At 44.8% G+C, this 15,951-nt stretch overlaps 1 protein-coding gene across 1 annotated transcript in view; it reads left to right on the top strand.

The window, feature by feature from the left end:
• SMYD5 (SMYD family member 5) overlaps positions 1-10,434 on the top strand; it is a 46,130-nt gene extending 35,696 nt beyond the window's left edge. The window contains exons 10-13 of the mRNA XM_073618161.1: positions 444-500; positions 3,532-3,626; positions 7,196-7,266; positions 9,899-10,434. Of these exons, the coding sequence (XP_073474262.1) occupies positions 444-500; positions 3,532-3,626; positions 7,196-7,266; positions 9,899-10,043 (368 nt within the window). The 3' untranslated portion in view covers positions 10,044-10,434. The remainder of the gene's footprint in view (positions 1-443; positions 501-3,531; positions 3,627-7,195; positions 7,267-9,898) is intronic.
• Positions 10,435-15,951: the final 5,517 nt, after the last annotated feature.

The raw sequence follows: 15,951 nt of genomic DNA, 5'->3' as shown, positions 1-15,951 counted from the left end.
ACCTGAGCCATAAACAGACAAAAAAGCAGAAAGGGGGGAGAGAAAATAGAAAAAGGATAGGTGAGGAAGAGATCGGAGGTAGAATAAAGTGGATGTCCCACCATAAGGCCCAAAAGAAATGCGTCTAAGCACAACTAAGGTGTTGGGGAGATATGCGTGCCGTCCACCCAAGGTTCCCAGGTAGCCTCAAACCTTTGCACTGCGTCTTGGAGTATTCTGACCATACTTCATACTTCACCTTTTTAATCCACCTTTATTGTCCCCCCCCCCCCCCCCATCTTAATGCATTTTACAGCAGTTTTAAGATTGGGAGAGGAAAAGGCAACCATAAAGGCGAATTGGACTCAATAATATTGAAATAATTAGAATAAGGTTTTACTGATGGTAAAAGTTGTACTTTTTTTTTATATTCATCTTCCTCTTTTTTTTTTTTCCCTCTGCAGAGACGGGAGAGTTCCTGAACTGTGAGGGGTCTGGATTGTATCTGCTGCAGAGCTGCTGTGAGTATTTCGCTGGCTTTCAATGATCTTTCATTCAATATGTAGAGTAAGGGCGCCCTCTGGTGGTGCTAATTGTTTAGGAATTAAAGACGAGCCAGAAAAGAAATTGGCTCTATACTTTTCTTGCATCCAAACTTTTTTTTCTCGTCCTTTTCTTCTTTTTTTTTTTTTTTTTTTTTTTTAAAGTGCTTGTACATTGTAGAATTGAAAGGTAAAGAAGTTAACTATCAACACTTGCATTCAACATGCGAGTGTGTATGTATGTATGTATATGTATGTATGTATGTGTGTGTATATATATATATATTACACACAGCATCACATTTAAAGCATATCCAACATTTTATGAAAAAAATTTACGCAGAAGTCTCCTTTTTGTGTACTTTCGGATGTACAGTGGAGAAATTCCTAAACCGGGCCATAACCATTATAACTATAGGAGGTGGTCTTTTATAATTGTAATAACCTATCCATCACTAATTGTGGTGGGGGAAAGGCTTGGGTTATCAAGCCAACTTTGCTAAATGAGGTTATAGGTTTTTTTTTAACCACTTTTCAATGGCAATAAGCCAACCAATCCCTAAGTAGAAGGGAATTAACATAGGCGATCCACTGCGCCCCTAGAAGGCACAGCGGGAGCCAACCAAAATCAGGCGATCAGCTTTTTAGCTAGGTACAATAACCTGGACACCATAATATAAATACAATATATAAATACCTTGTTAGGATCCAGTTTAGCACCAATTGCGCCCAGCAAGCCCACCAGAGGATCAAGAGGTATAAGTATTTGGGCCAGATCAGAAATAACAAGCGCTATCTCCGTCCCAATTTTGGGCAGCGTCATATCGTGTGTGTGTGTGTATAAAGTCCCCCCCCCAACCATCGAGCACTTTGGACATAAGGGAGAATCCCTTCGGCCCCAATCATATAGCCTATGGGGGGTGCATTAGGCTCTGTGTAAGATAAATAATTGAGAGTTTGTGCAGCTGACACCGACACACAGCAGGGAGCGCCTCTATCGTCATATCCCACAGAAACTACTTTTCGAAATCAAAGTCTAAAAGATGCGTAGTAGGTGTGTGGTGTGGTTTTTTTTTTTTTTTTTTTTTTTTAGCATTTCTAGTGCAGCATCTTTTGGACTTTTGTGTTTTGGTTATCAACAAACTAAGCTGGCTGCTTTTTATTCGTTCAAATTGTATAGAATAGCGCAGATATTGACATATATTATACTTTTCGGAATCGGTGCGGTGCCACAAATGCGGCATCACATAGCTGCCGATTTGGCATGTCAAATCGCATGCCAAATCGGCGGCTATTTCCGCCGCCGCACCGATTCCCAAAAGTTGTTTCTATACCACTTTTGGCGACTTCGGGGTGCGATCTCAATAGACATCTGTGCAGAAACCCACGCAGATGTCTCTGAAATCGCCCCCCCCCCCCCCCCCCCGAAGTCGGGCCTGACATGCAGGATTGAAATCGTGCGCGTTCAGCTAAACTCTCACGATTTCATTCTCACTTTCAGGGTGAACCACCCCGTAAAGCAAATGCAAACCCATATCAATTTTTCAGTATATTCAGCTGTCATGTGTCTTCATCTGATGCTGTATAGAGTTTTCTAACACCTAATCCCTAGAATTCATAGGAGAACGTCGCAAAATGATTTTGCAAAAGTGTCCCTCAATGTGTTCTAAAGGTGGTGCAGCGTGCGCCAAATCCATGTACCGCTCCAGAACTTCTGCTACTTGAATTTGGCGCACGCTGTGCCACTTTTGGAACACCTTGAGAGACACTTTTGCAAAATCAGTCTGTACCAGTTTCTCTCTGTACACCAAAAAAGTTGGTCTGAATTCGCTTCCTTTTCATAAAATACAAACTGTCCAGTATTTTATTTTAAATCTGGTGCATTCATTGTTCCACGATGCGGCGCATTGTAGAACGACCAGAATTTGGTGCACAAGTCACTGTTGGAACTAAAAGTGTCGCAAATGCTTCATGAAATTGGCGCAATACATTAAAGGAGTTGTAAAGGCAGAAAGCTTTTTACCTTAATGCATGCTATGCATTAAGATAAAAAAAACCTTCCGTGTGCAGCAGCCCCCCCTAATACCCCCCAATACTTACCTGAGCCCCATCTCTCTCTCCAACGATGTTGTAGGATTGTCTCGTCTGCCCGGGACTCCCCTCGTCATTGGCTGAGACAGCAGCGTGGTGCCATTTGGCTCTTGTTGCTGTTGACCAGCCAATGAGGAGAGAAAGAGGGGGCGGGGCCGGACCACGGCTCTGTCTTATTGGACATGGGGAGCTGCGGCTTGGCTCAGGTGCCCCCATAGCAAGCTGCTTGCTGTAGGGGCACTCCGTGGGAGGGAGGGGCCAGGAGAGCCGAAGAGGGACCCGAGAAGGGGATGATCGGGGGGGGGGGGCTGCTCTGTGCAAAACCAACTGTACAGAGGAGGGAAGTATAAAGAATCAGGCTTTAAATCTCCCTCATAGGGGTACAGACGGCAATAAAAAAAAAAAAAAAAAAAAAAAAATGCCAGTTGTAATCTCTCTACTTCATCCAAAACTAAAACTTTTGCCTTTTTTAGTTATAGTTTTTAGGGTTGTAGTTTGTACATTGGATACGGTGTTCAATATCACCATACACAATGCATTATGGTTTTTGGTAGTGGGTGACAAGGCAGGCTATACCTCCCATACTTCATAATCCGCTATGAGTTTCCAGTGGCTAATGAAATGGTCTGGTAAAGTGAATTCCGGTCCTAGTGATCCCGAAGGAGAACTCAGACTTTGAAATCTATTAGCCGGACGTCTGGCAGTTTTCTTGGTCAGAGGTGGTCTGATGTCCTCTTTACTATGGCCTTCTGTTTTTTTGTTTTGTTTTTTTTGTTTTCTGGATACGAGTGATTTGATTTACCTTCAAGTCATTTCCCTATACTAGCACCTCTTATCACAACCATGTCTGTCTCTTCTACCCTTTTTTTTCTCTGCTCCAAGTCCTTGGCAGGATCTCTGACTTGTTTGTTCTCTGCAGGTAACCACAGTTGTGTCCCCAATGCTGAGGCCTCCTTTCCTGACAATAACTTCCTCCTACACATGACCGCTCTAGAAGATATCAAGCCGGGAGAGGTAAGACCACCCTCTATATTACTGAGTAACGTCACAACCATGTTGGCCCTTTACCAAAAGTGCTGCTCTAATTTTCAGAGGAGGGGGAAAAATATATATGTATCTCACATAAGTGAGTACACCCCTCACATTTCTGTAAATATTTTCTTCTATCTTTTCATGTGACAACACTGAAGAAATGACACTTTTCTACAATGTAAAGTAGTGAGTGTACAGCTTGTATAACAGTGTAAATTTGCTGTCCCCTCAAAATAACTCAACACACAGCCATTAATGTCTAAACCGCTGGCAACAAAAGTGAGTACACCCCTAAGTGAAAATGTCCAAATTGGGCCCAAAGTGTCAATATTTTGTGTGGCCACCATTATTTTCCAGCACTGCCTTAACCCTCTTGGACATGGAGTTCACCAGAGCTTCACAGGTTGTCACCGGAGTCCTCTTCCACTCCTCCATGAGGACATCACGGAGCTGGTGGATGTTAGAGACCTTGCGCTCCTCCACCTTCCATTTGAGGATGTCCCACAGATGCTCAATAGGGTTTAGGTCTGGAGACATGCTTGGCCAGTCCATCACCTTTACCCTCAGCTTCTTTAGCAAGGCTGTGGTCATCTTGGAGGTGTGTTTGGGGTCGGTATCATGTTGGAATACTGCCCTGCGGCCCAGTCTCCGAAGGGAAGGGATCATGCTCTGCTTTAGTATGTCACAGTACATGTTGGTATTCATGGTTCCCTCAATGAACTGTAGCTCCCCAGTGCCGGCAGCACTCATGCTGCCCCAGATCATGACACTCCCACCACCATGCATGACTGTAGGCAAGACACGCTTGTCTTTGTCCTCCTCACCTGGTTGATGCCACACACGCTTGACGTCATCTGAACCAAATAAGTTTATCTTGGTCTCATCAGCCCACAGGACATGGTTCCAGTAATCCATGTCCTTAGTCTGCTTGTCTTCAGCAAACTGTTTGCAGGCTTTCTTGTGCATCATCTTTAGAAGAGGCTTCCTTCTGGGATGACAGCCATGCAGACCAATTTGATGCAGTGTGCGGCGTATGGTCTGAGCACTGACAGGCTGATCCTCCACCCCTTCAACCTCTGCAGAAATGCTGGCAGCACTCATATGTCTATTTCCCAAAGACAACCTCTGGATATGACTCTGAGCACGTGACCTCAACTTCCTTGATCGACCATGGCGAGGTCTGTTCTGAGTGGAACCTGTCCTGTTAAACCGCTGTATGGTCTTGGCCACTGTGCTGTAACTCAGTTTCAGGGTCTTGGCAATCTTCTTATAGCCTAGGCCATGTTTATGTAGAGCAACAATTCTTTTTTTCAGATCCTCAGAGTTCTTTGCCATGAGGTGCCATGTTGAACTTCCAGTGACCAGTATGAGAGAGTGAGAGCGATAACACCAAATTTAACACACCTGCTCCCCATTCACAACTGAGACCTTGTAACACTGAGTCACATGACACCAGGGGAGGGAAAATGGTTAATTGGGCCCAATTTGGACATTTTCACTTAGGGGTGTACTCACTTTTGTTGCCAGTGGTTTAGACATTAATGGCTGTGTGTTGAGTTATTTTGAGGGGGCAGAAAATTTACACTGTTATACAAGCTGTACACTCACTACTTTACATTGTAGCAAAGTGTCATTTCTTCAGTGTTGTCACATGAAAAGATATAATAAAATATTGAGGGGTGTACTCACTTTATATAATTTTTTTTCCCTCTGGGGAAAAAAAGTCAGAGAGCGCTCTCTCTGAATTGGTCGCTCTCAGGGTTGCTACCTGTGCAATAAGTCCATCTTTGAAATGTCCTTGCTACTAAATATTCCACAGGCAATTGTTAGTGGTAATATAACAAAGTGGGAACAGCAACTTGGCCACGAAGTAGTAGGTCACGTAAAAATGATAGAGCGGGGGTCAGTGCATGCTGAAGCGCACAGTGTAGAGAAGTCGCCAACTGTCTACAGAGTCTATTGCTACAGACATCCAAACCTCATGTGGCCTTCAGATTAGCATAACCATGCATAGAGAGCTTCATGGAATGGGTTTCCATGGCCGAGCAGCTGCATCCAAGCCTTACATCACCAAGTTCAATGCAAAGCGTCGGATGAAGTGGTGTAAAGCACGCGCCATTGGACTCTGGAGTCGCACTTCTCTGGCAATCCGATGGACGTGTCTGGGTTTGGTGGTTGCCAGGAGAATGGTACTTGCCTAACTTCATTGTGCCAAGTGTAACATTTGGAGGGGGGATTATGGTCAGGGGTTGTTTTTCAGGGGTTGGACTCGGCTCCTTAGTTCCAGTGAAGGGAACGCTTGGACCCTTTTCACACTGGAGGTGTTTTTCAGGTGCTTTAGCTCTAAAAATAGCGCCTGTAAAGTGCCTAGAAAAAAAGCCACAGCTGCTATCCCAGTGTGGAAGCCCGAGTGCTTTCACACTGGGACGCTGCGCTGGCAGGACATCAAAAAAGTCATGCAAGCAGCTTCTTTGCAGCGCTGTAGGAGCTGTGAGTACACCGCTCCTAAAGCGTCCCTGCCCATTGAAATCCATGAGCTGCACCGCCAAACCGCTGCTGCAGCGGCACTTTGCGGGCGGTTTTAACCCTTTTTTGGCCGCTAGCGGGGGTTAAAAGCACCCCGTGGCCGAATAGCGTTGCTAAAACGCCACTAAATATATTGGCTCTTTACCGCTGACACCCAGGCGCTCGCAGTGTGAAAGTGCCCTTAAGGCGTCGGCATACCAAGACCTTTTGGACAATTTCATGCTCCCCAACTTTGTGGGAACAGTTTGGGGATGGACCCTTCCTGTTCCAACACGATTGCGGCCCAGCGCACAAAGCAAGGTCCATAAAGACTTGGATGAGCGAGTTTGGGGTGGAGGAACTTGACTGGCCTGCACAGAGTCCTGATCTCAACCTGATAGTACACCTTTGGGATGAATTAGCATGGAGATGATTTATGAAGCACATTTTAAATGGTCTGTTGCAAAGTGGAATACTGTTCTTTAGTCAGACAGGTCAAACTTTGACATTTTTGGCAACCATGGGCGCCACATTCTCCAGACTAAAGGGAAGGACCTTCTGGCTTGTTAGCACTCCGTTCAAAAGCTGGCGTCTCTGAGCGCGCGCGCATCGGTATGTATGGAATGGGCAGCTTGCACATCTGGAAAGGCACCATAGGTGCTGAAAGATGTATCCAGGTTTTAGAGCAGCGTACGCTCAGGTGAGAATGGGACAGCATTCCTCTCCAAAAACTCCAGTAACTGATCTCACTTTCCAGACCTTTTACAGTGTTGGTAAAAGAGAGGATGCTACAGTGTGCTAAACCTGGCCCCACCCCAACTTACTTTTTTTTTTTTTTTTGGAATCTGGGTTAAACTGCCAGCTTTTCCCAACTCTTTTCAGATATATTGCTACCATACGTTTCACAATTACTTTTTCTTTTTTTTTTTTTTTCCCCTCACTGTCCCAACTTTTTTGGAATTGGGGCTGTATAAACTCGGCCTGTACAGTGCAGAAGCTTCATGTTCACACAATTGTCACTGCTGCTTTCTCTGATTTTCTTTCAGGAGATCTGTATTAGTTATCTGGACTGCTGTCAGAGGGAGCGAAGCCGGCACAGTCGACACAAGACACTCAGGTCAGTTTTTGGAGCTGCCCTTGAATTGACTCCTCTGGTTGTTGACATATATAGTATGGAAACACTGGGATCTAGGGTTCAATCCCACCAGGACTGGACAGGGTCTGCATGGTGTTTGGACATTCTCATTGGGTTTATTCCCGCAATTTGGAAACACTTTAAAGAGATACTAAAGTCTCATGTTTCTTATTTTTATGGGGGGGGAGGGAGGGAGGGAATGTTGTACTTGCCTGCTCTATGCAATTGGTTTTTGCACAGAGCAGCCCAGATCCTCCTCTTCTCTTCTTCTAAGCTCCTCCCTCCTGTTGAGTGCCCCCACAGCAAGCAGCTTGCTATGGGGGCACCCAAGCAGCAGCTCCATGTGTCCATTTAGACACGGAGCTGTGGTCCCTCCTCCCTCCTCCCCCTCCTCCCTTTGACCGCAACGGAAGCCAATGGCGCTTCGCTGCTTTATTAGCCAATGAGGGAGAGTCCTGGACAGCTGAGTCTCGTGCAATATTGCTGGATCTAGATGGGGCTCCGGTAAGTATTGGGGGGGGGGGGGGGGCTGCTTCACACAGCTTTTTATCTTAATGCAAAGAATGCATTAGGATAAAGCCTTCTGACTTTGTTGGTGTCCAAGTGATTTTGCCGAGGGTGTTGAAGTGTAAGCTCCTCTGGTGCAGGGACTGATGTGACAGGCTCGGTGTTCTTTGTACAGCACTGCAGAATGTCAGAACTATATAAATGTATAATAATATTGTGTAGCCATTGGATGGGGGGGGGGGGGCAGCGACATTAGACTGTAAGCTCCTCTGGTGCAGAAACTGATGGAGCTTACACTCTAATGTCCCCACCACAGTCCCACACTGTTATTAGTTTATCTAGCTCTGACATATTCTGCAATGCTGTACAGAGAACACTGAGCCATTCACATCAGTCACCGTACTAAAGGAGCTTACACTCTAATGCCCCCATCACAATCGCACATTTAACGTGGATATAGCTGTACAGAAAACAGAGCCAATTACAGCAGTCTCTGCACCAGAGGAGCTTACACTCTAATGTCCTCATCAGTCACACGCTATTATACATTTATCTAGCTCTAACATATACTGCAGTGCTGTACAGAGAACACTGAGCCATTCACATCACTCTGCACCAAAGGAGCTTGCACTCTAATGCCGCCCCCCAGTCACACATTAAACATGGATATAGCTGTACAGAAAACAGAGCCAGTCACATCAGTCTCTGCACCAAAGGAGCTTACACTCTAATGTCCCCCCACAGAGACTGATGTGACTGACTCGGTGTTCTCTGTACTGCACTCCGGTATATGTCAGAGCTAAATAAATGTATGTGTGATTGGGGGCATTGGAGCATAATTTTCTCTGGTGCAGACTGATGTGATTTCCTCAGTGTTCTCTGTACAGCGATGCGGTATATGTCAGATATATAAATGTATAATAGTGTGTGACTGCACCAGAGGAGCTTACACTCTAATGTCCCCACCACAGTCCCGCACTGTTGTTAGGGGTGCAACGGATCAAAAAACTCACGGTTCGGATCGTTCTTCGAAACAGGAGTCGCGGTTCGAATCATTTTCGGATCAACAAAAAAAAAATCTCCCCCACTGTAATATCCACAATCTCCCTATTGGCAGAGTATTGGCGGGTATATTGTCAGGGCATTGCAGAGTATTGGCAGGGCATTGCAGAGTATTGGCACTGCTGCCATCCGATCTCTCCCCTCCACTGTACAGATCAGTACACAGAGGGGAGAGAGGAACCGGCGTCATGACATGACGCCGGTTTGTTACAAGTGATTGCTCCGTCATTCGACGGAGCGATCACGTGCTAAGCGGCCGCCGGGTGTACCAAGATGGCCGCCGCTCTGGAGCTAGGCCAAAGCCGCGGCCTTTCCTATGGCCGAGGCCACAGAGCGCTCCGGATCGCGGGTGTCCCGTACGGATCAACCTCCGCGGATCGGAGACGATCCGTTGCACCCCTAGTTGTTGTTGTTGTTTTTATATAGCTCTGACACATACCGCAGTGCTGTACAGAGAACACTGAGCCGTTCACATCAGTCCCTGCACCAAAGGAGCTTACACTCTAATGCCCCCATCACAATCACACATTAAACATGGATATAGCTGTATAGAAACAGCACTGCAGTATATGTTAGAGCTATATAAATGTATGTGTGATTCGGGGGCATTGGATCATAATGTTCTCTGGTGCAGAGACCGATGTGAATGGCTCAGTGTTCTCTGTACAGCACCGTGGCATATGTCAGAGCTATATAAATGTATGTGTGATTGGATCATAATCTTTGGTGCGGAGACCGATGTGAATGGCTCAGTGTTCTCTGTACAGCGATGCGGTAGATCTCTCAGAGCCAAAAAAAATGTATATTAATGATAAAGTGTGACTGTGGGGGGACATTGGAGTGTAAGCTCCTCTCTCTTGTGCATAGGACCTTCTGGTGGGGAAAAAAGTTTAATTGTTCAATATTTGTAATATAAATGTATAATAATGATGTGTGACTGTGGTGGAGACATTGGAGCGCAAGCTTCTCTGGTGCAGAGACTGGTGGGAATGGTTCTGCTGCTCAGTCAATGCTTAGAAAAATTGGTCTTACTTCCTTCCTCCAGGGAGAACTACCTGTTCATCTGCTCCTGTCCGAAGTGCCTGTCTCAGGCTGAAGACCCAGACGTCACATCGGAGGAGGAAGACGAGGACGCTGAACTGGAAGAGACGGACGATGCCGAGCTGGAAGATGAGATGACCGATGTCTGAGGAAGCTGCAACATCAGGACCTTCCATCTGCCCCTCTACAGCACGAGAATCTGGAGCTGCCGACCACCAACCCCCCCCAACCCCTTCCCCCAATGACCAACCCTGAGATGCCCATAACCGAGCACTTTGATTGGCTATGCCTTTGCCACGGGAAAACTGTTCATTACAAACGGTGTTCTTGCAACTTTTTTTTTTTTTTTTTCTTATACCTCTTCCTCAAATTCGGGGGGGCCAGACCACGGTATGCGAGGTTTGTGGACCCTTCCAGATAAATGTTTACATTTTTTCTTCATACTGTGCTGTGATTTTATAGAATCTGCAATTTACATATCGCATTATTTATATACAGCCCCTGCATGACATGATTCAGTAAAGGCGATCTTGCTTGGCATCTGCACTTTTTTTTTTTCGGGCTGTTGCCATATTACTGATCCTTGGTGGTGGGGGGGGGTATGCTGAATGGTTTGTTAGAAGATTCCACCTGCATTATCCCTTTTTTCCAGCTTTTTTCCTGTATGGCCTGGTGAGACATCTGAGCCGGTGTATTATCGATCGGCTTCTCAAAATTGGCTTGTTTGTTTTTTGGCATGAGAATATTGGTGCAAAGGTTTAGACTGCACCACAACAATCGCCATATCTATGACCATGATGCTTCTAGTGCTGATAATTCAGCTAAAACCCTCCGGGATGAGTTCACACTGATGCGGTGCGGGAACCGCAGCGATACCTGTTCAGTTCTTGCACCGCATCAGAATCGCAGGCAGTTGGCACACTGCGCTCTGCAAACCGCTGCGGGTGTCTATATTAAAGTTAATGACACCCCCCCAATTGCATAGGTGCAATGCTTCGCTAGATTGGCAACAAGCTTATGGATTGGGTGCAGCATGGACCATAGCAAACCTGTACTTTGCCCCATCGCTACTGATGGGGCAAAGTACATCTAGGTTGAAGCTATTGACTAAACCCCATACTCCATTGGATGGATTGGCTGCTCAGCTACCAGGTTCTGCACCCTAAGAGGGAGTGAAGTGAGTCGCATGCTTTCCTCTACCTGCAACTATAATATTTTCCTGAAAATAAGCCCGGGTCTTCTATTAATTTCTGCTACAAAAAAAAACACACTAGGGCTTATTTTCGGGGAATTGCACCTATGCAATCCGAACACCCATGGACAAAAAAGGGGTCCTGCACGTTTTTTGGTCTAGATCCAGTGAGAATATATACGTAATATTTGGCTCAAATTTGCACCGCACTGAATTTGCATCTCATTTGTACTGGAATCCAGTGCGATTCCGGTACAAATGACATGCGATTCGGCAGACCGCATCAGTTTGAATACAGCCCGGTACAAAAGCTGTCTGGCGATGAGTCAATTGTTTTGTTTTTTTATTTTTTTTTTCGCTAAACGAATCAGATTTTTCCCCATCAACATATTTTGAGGTGGATGGGGAAATCCTCTCTCTGGGTCATTGGATTCTGACAGTGCAGAGACTTCTCCATCAGAATGCACTGGCAGGTTACCAGGAAAAGACGTGTGTGTGTGTGTGTGTGTGTGTGTATATATATATAGGAGTGTCAGACCAAAAGAGAGTCCAAATTTAATTTAATCGATGTGTTAAGACAGCCAACGCGTTTCAGGGGTCAAAGGAACTCCCCCTTTCATCAGGGCTTCAATTTAAAAATGAGAACCTTAAGTGGGCTCAAAGTAAGGCTTTCCTGTTTTGAATCTGTGCAGGGAAGCGGATTGCTGAATTAGAAGTCCTGACCAGCAGTATCTGCATCAGCAGGGAAGCGGATTGCTGGATTAGGAGTCCTGGCCATCAGTTTCTGGCCACGTGAAGCCACTGGATGTACTGTAGGTGAGGCTATATACTGCACTGTGTTCCGGGTTCAAAACGAGACTTCCTGTCTTGTACCTGGAACACAGTAGAGTCGATCTGATCGACACTCAGCCATTCAGAGAAGGCGATCTAAGGTTGGGACCTCATCAGCCCGCCTCTATGTAAAGTGTAACAAAAGCCGGAGCTGCTATGGAGACAATTGTGTTTTTGTACTATGAGGGGTTCTTACTAGTCCTGCTGGACTTATTTGGTTTATATTCTGAAAAACATACTGAAAGGGAACCAGTAGGGAAATCTAGATGCTGGGTTCCTCAGGAGATAGACATTCCACCCACCAGCTCTTATCTAGAACTTTTTTTTTCCTTTTTCAAAAGTTGAGCTCAAGCTAAGCTTTTGTTTTGGACAATGTTGTTAAACGTTCGACCTGCTATAAGATTTTTGCCCTGCTCTGTGCCTATTGGGGAAATTTCTTCATTAAGATGGTATAATATGAAAGGAAATCTCTCCTAGGTAAGGGGGGAACCCCACCTTTTTTATGACAGTTTTCCTCTTCAGACTAGGAATCGCTCTTGTGCCAGTGACATGAAGGGAACGTAGGATGAAAACCTTACAGCAATTCCTAGCCATTCAGAAGGTCTTGAAGGCTGGAAATTCTTCATGATTTTTTTTTTTTTTTTGGTGGACTGATTTGTTTTAATCTTGCAGCCATAGCTGATCACTAGATGTCCCCGGCCAACAGATGACCATTTTATGACTTTTGGGTGCATGCCATCTTTTATTTAATAGATTGCTGAGCCGGCTTCTTTGAAATCTTATCTTATGTCTTTTAGTTCTTCAAGCTCTCATGTTTGATGGTTGCCAAACCAATGGTGTATTCTGGTCAGGATAAAATTTTACACTTTTTATATGGAAAAAATAAATCTCTGCTGCCGTATGCTGGATCATAATCAGAGTCCATGTTACCTGGAATCCCTTTATGCCTGGGTTCTCCTTTTTTATAAAACGGGCATATCAGGGATCCTAACATTCACATTGGTTGTGCTCTCAACCAAACTGTCTAGCCATCAAATGTCTGGTGCCATAACTGATCACGTATGCAGCATCATGGCAGTTGCCGAACAAATCGAGGATAAGATGGCAGCTTACGAAAGGAAGATTGCAGCTTCCTTGGCTGAAAACGATCAGATGGTTTAGTTCCACTTTAAATATAAGCCACTGATTTCCATTTTCTTACCCTTTTTTTGAGCTTTTTGCCAAACTTTTACTCTTTTTCTATAGAACAATGGAACTCTCTGGGCCTTCTGACTTCTTCTTTTGACCTTCTATATAGATCTAGTTTGACGTCAGTTTCCATCAATCGGACCGTCTAAATTTCGAGTTTCCAACAATGAAAGCTGAGATTGGAGCAGACATGTCGGAGTGTAGCCACTGGCCATCATGGCCAATAAGATTAGTTGTTTTAGTTGAAAGGTGATTTTGGATTCCAACACCAGCTCAAGGTGTTCACTCCATTGCCCATAAAAAGGATCATTTGGCCTATTGTCCACGTCTCTTACTCATAGCTTTCCATAGCATCAACCCCAGTACAGTTTCTTTTTAATTGATTTTATTAATATTTTGTCATGTTCAGAAGTGCTTTATAGAACACGTAGAACCATTGAAACCTTGCCTCCAGAAGCTTATGGGTTGGTTACATACATGCTTCGCTAGATTGGCAACAAGTTTATGGATTGGGTGCAGCATGGACCATAGCAAATCTTTACTTTGCTCCATCGCTACTGATACTTCAGATAATCGTTTATCTAGGTTGAAGCTATTGACTAAACCCCAAACTCCATTGGATTCATTGGCTGCTCAGCTACCAGGTTCTGCACCCTAAGAGGGAGTGAAGTGAGCCGCATGCTTTCCTCTACCTGCAACTATAGTGTTTTCCCGAAAATAAGACTGGGTCTTATATTTATTTCTGCTACAAAAAAAAAAAAAAAAAACACACTAGGGCTTATTTTCGGGAATGTCTATGTCCCCTGTCTTCTCTCCTCCTGTCAGCTCATATATAACATCTTTAATCCAAAAAATATGTAATTTGTTTTGTGATGTTATATAATGTCCAGTGAGTTTCCCTTTGTAACTTCATTGTGGAAAATGGCTTATTTACAGCGCCGCTGGGCGCTCACGTGATCCGTCTGAGCTCTTCTTCCCTGCTCCGAGCACTGCCGAGGGAAGAGGCGAGATGCCTGCTGACGTCAGCCCCGCTCCAAGCACTACAGAGGGAGGGTCTGCTGACGTCATCCAGGAGGAGAGGAGAAGATCTCCAGAGGGTCACGTGAGAGCCCAGTGTGCTATAAATAGGGTATTCTCCACAATAAAGTTACCAAAGGAGACACCGTGGACATTTTATATAAATCTTTTTACAAAACTTTTTTACGTGGACTTTACTAGGGCTTATTTTCTTGGTGGGGCTTATTTCGGGGAAACAAACATGGTACTAAGTTTAAGGAGGTACCGGGTGAGTACTGGGATAGTGAGTATTGGCCGCAAAGAGGCAGAACACATTACTGTGCATTGAATAGGCCTGATAACCATCTATGTCTAAATTTACATTTCAGATTGTGGGAGGATATTTAATTACTTGAAGTAATCCATGAACATGTAAACCCCATGCAGATGGTGTTCCTGGTGGGGTTGAACCCAGAACCTGGGCACTGCAGTGCTAACATGACAACGTCACTTTGCAGTACTCTGCCTAGGAATAATTGGTAGTTGTGAACTGTGTGTGTCCTTTGACCTCTCTAGGAAGCTATTTTAGGTCTTTTATATCATTCCGGGAGTCCCTACTTATTTTTTTTTTTTTTTTTTTGGAGCAGGGTCTCTCTGTATCCGCACTACACATGTAATGGGTGAATGTCATACCATATGACTTCTAAATCGGGAGGAGGCTGCTGAGTTCTCTTTACTCCGATCAAAGTTCAGAAAGTAAGGAGGAAGGGAACCTGCACTCCCCAATGCAGAGCATGGCCAAGAACTGGCAGTGGCTTCAGTGGACACCTTTTCTGGTTCTCTTTTTGGTAGAACCAAATTTGTGGGCCTGACAGCTTGTGGTAGATTCTTTGGCGTTAGGCTTACCAATTTGCTTACCTTAAAAGGTGACCGCAAAGCCACCACCACATTACTCCACCGTCTGTACAAGACCCCAATCCTGAGACTTGGGTACTTGTACCCTTCAAGCACTGCTCCATTGTCTGTATCCACCTGGAGTACCTGTCTTCTGACTGCGCCCGTTGTCTCTGCAGGACACACCCCAACCTGTACCCCCCCCCCCAATCACTCTTCCATTGCTCTGACTAGAATGCACACAACATTTTTATCATTGCTCCACTATTACTAGACTAATTTTGTAGGAATGGAGGTTGCACTGTGATGCTAGGCCCTGTTGGATTTGTATGCATGATTCTGGGACTATGCAAGCAATAAAAAAAACATTTGTGAGACTGACCCGGCTCTTCTTTTTATGAGTTTCTGGTTTTCATTTTTGCATGTGTCTGTGTGTGAACTCCATGCAGTTCAAAGGAATGCAATCTCTCTGGCTGCATGCTTGTTCTGGCTCAGTGACTCAAAGTAAAGATTATAACATTGACAGGACAGCCTGGCAAGTAGCATTTTTTACAAAGAGGCGACCATGGCAGCGTGCGTGTTTATCTCACTATAGATTTCCTTTTATCTACTTAAACGGGTTGTACATGTTTTCACCTTAATGTGTCCTATGCATTAAGATGAAAAACTTCTCTCACTGAGCAGACCCCCCACTGGTTTACTCACCTGAGCCCGTTCTTCCTTTTCTTTTTTTTTTTTTTCCTTTTGTTGATAATGTAAAAGAAAAAAAAAAATGCAGGGGTGATCAAAAACCACTAAAAGCTCTTTTTGTGGGGAAAAAAAAGGATATACGTTTTATTTCGGTACAGTGACTGCGCAATTGCCAGTTAAAGTAATGCAGTGCCGTATCGCAAAAAAATGTCATGGGGGGGGGTTAAATCTTTCGGAGGTCAAGTGGTTAGAACTGACTCAAATTC

The sequence above is a fragment of the Aquarana catesbeiana genome, linkage group LG01 (assembly GCF_042186555.1).
Source record: "Aquarana catesbeiana isolate 2022-GZ linkage group LG01, ASM4218655v1, whole genome shotgun sequence".
NCBI classification, from domain to species: domain Eukaryota; kingdom Metazoa; phylum Chordata; class Amphibia; order Anura; family Ranidae; genus Aquarana; species Aquarana catesbeiana.
This window is presented reverse-complemented; position numbering and strand designations above follow the sequence as displayed.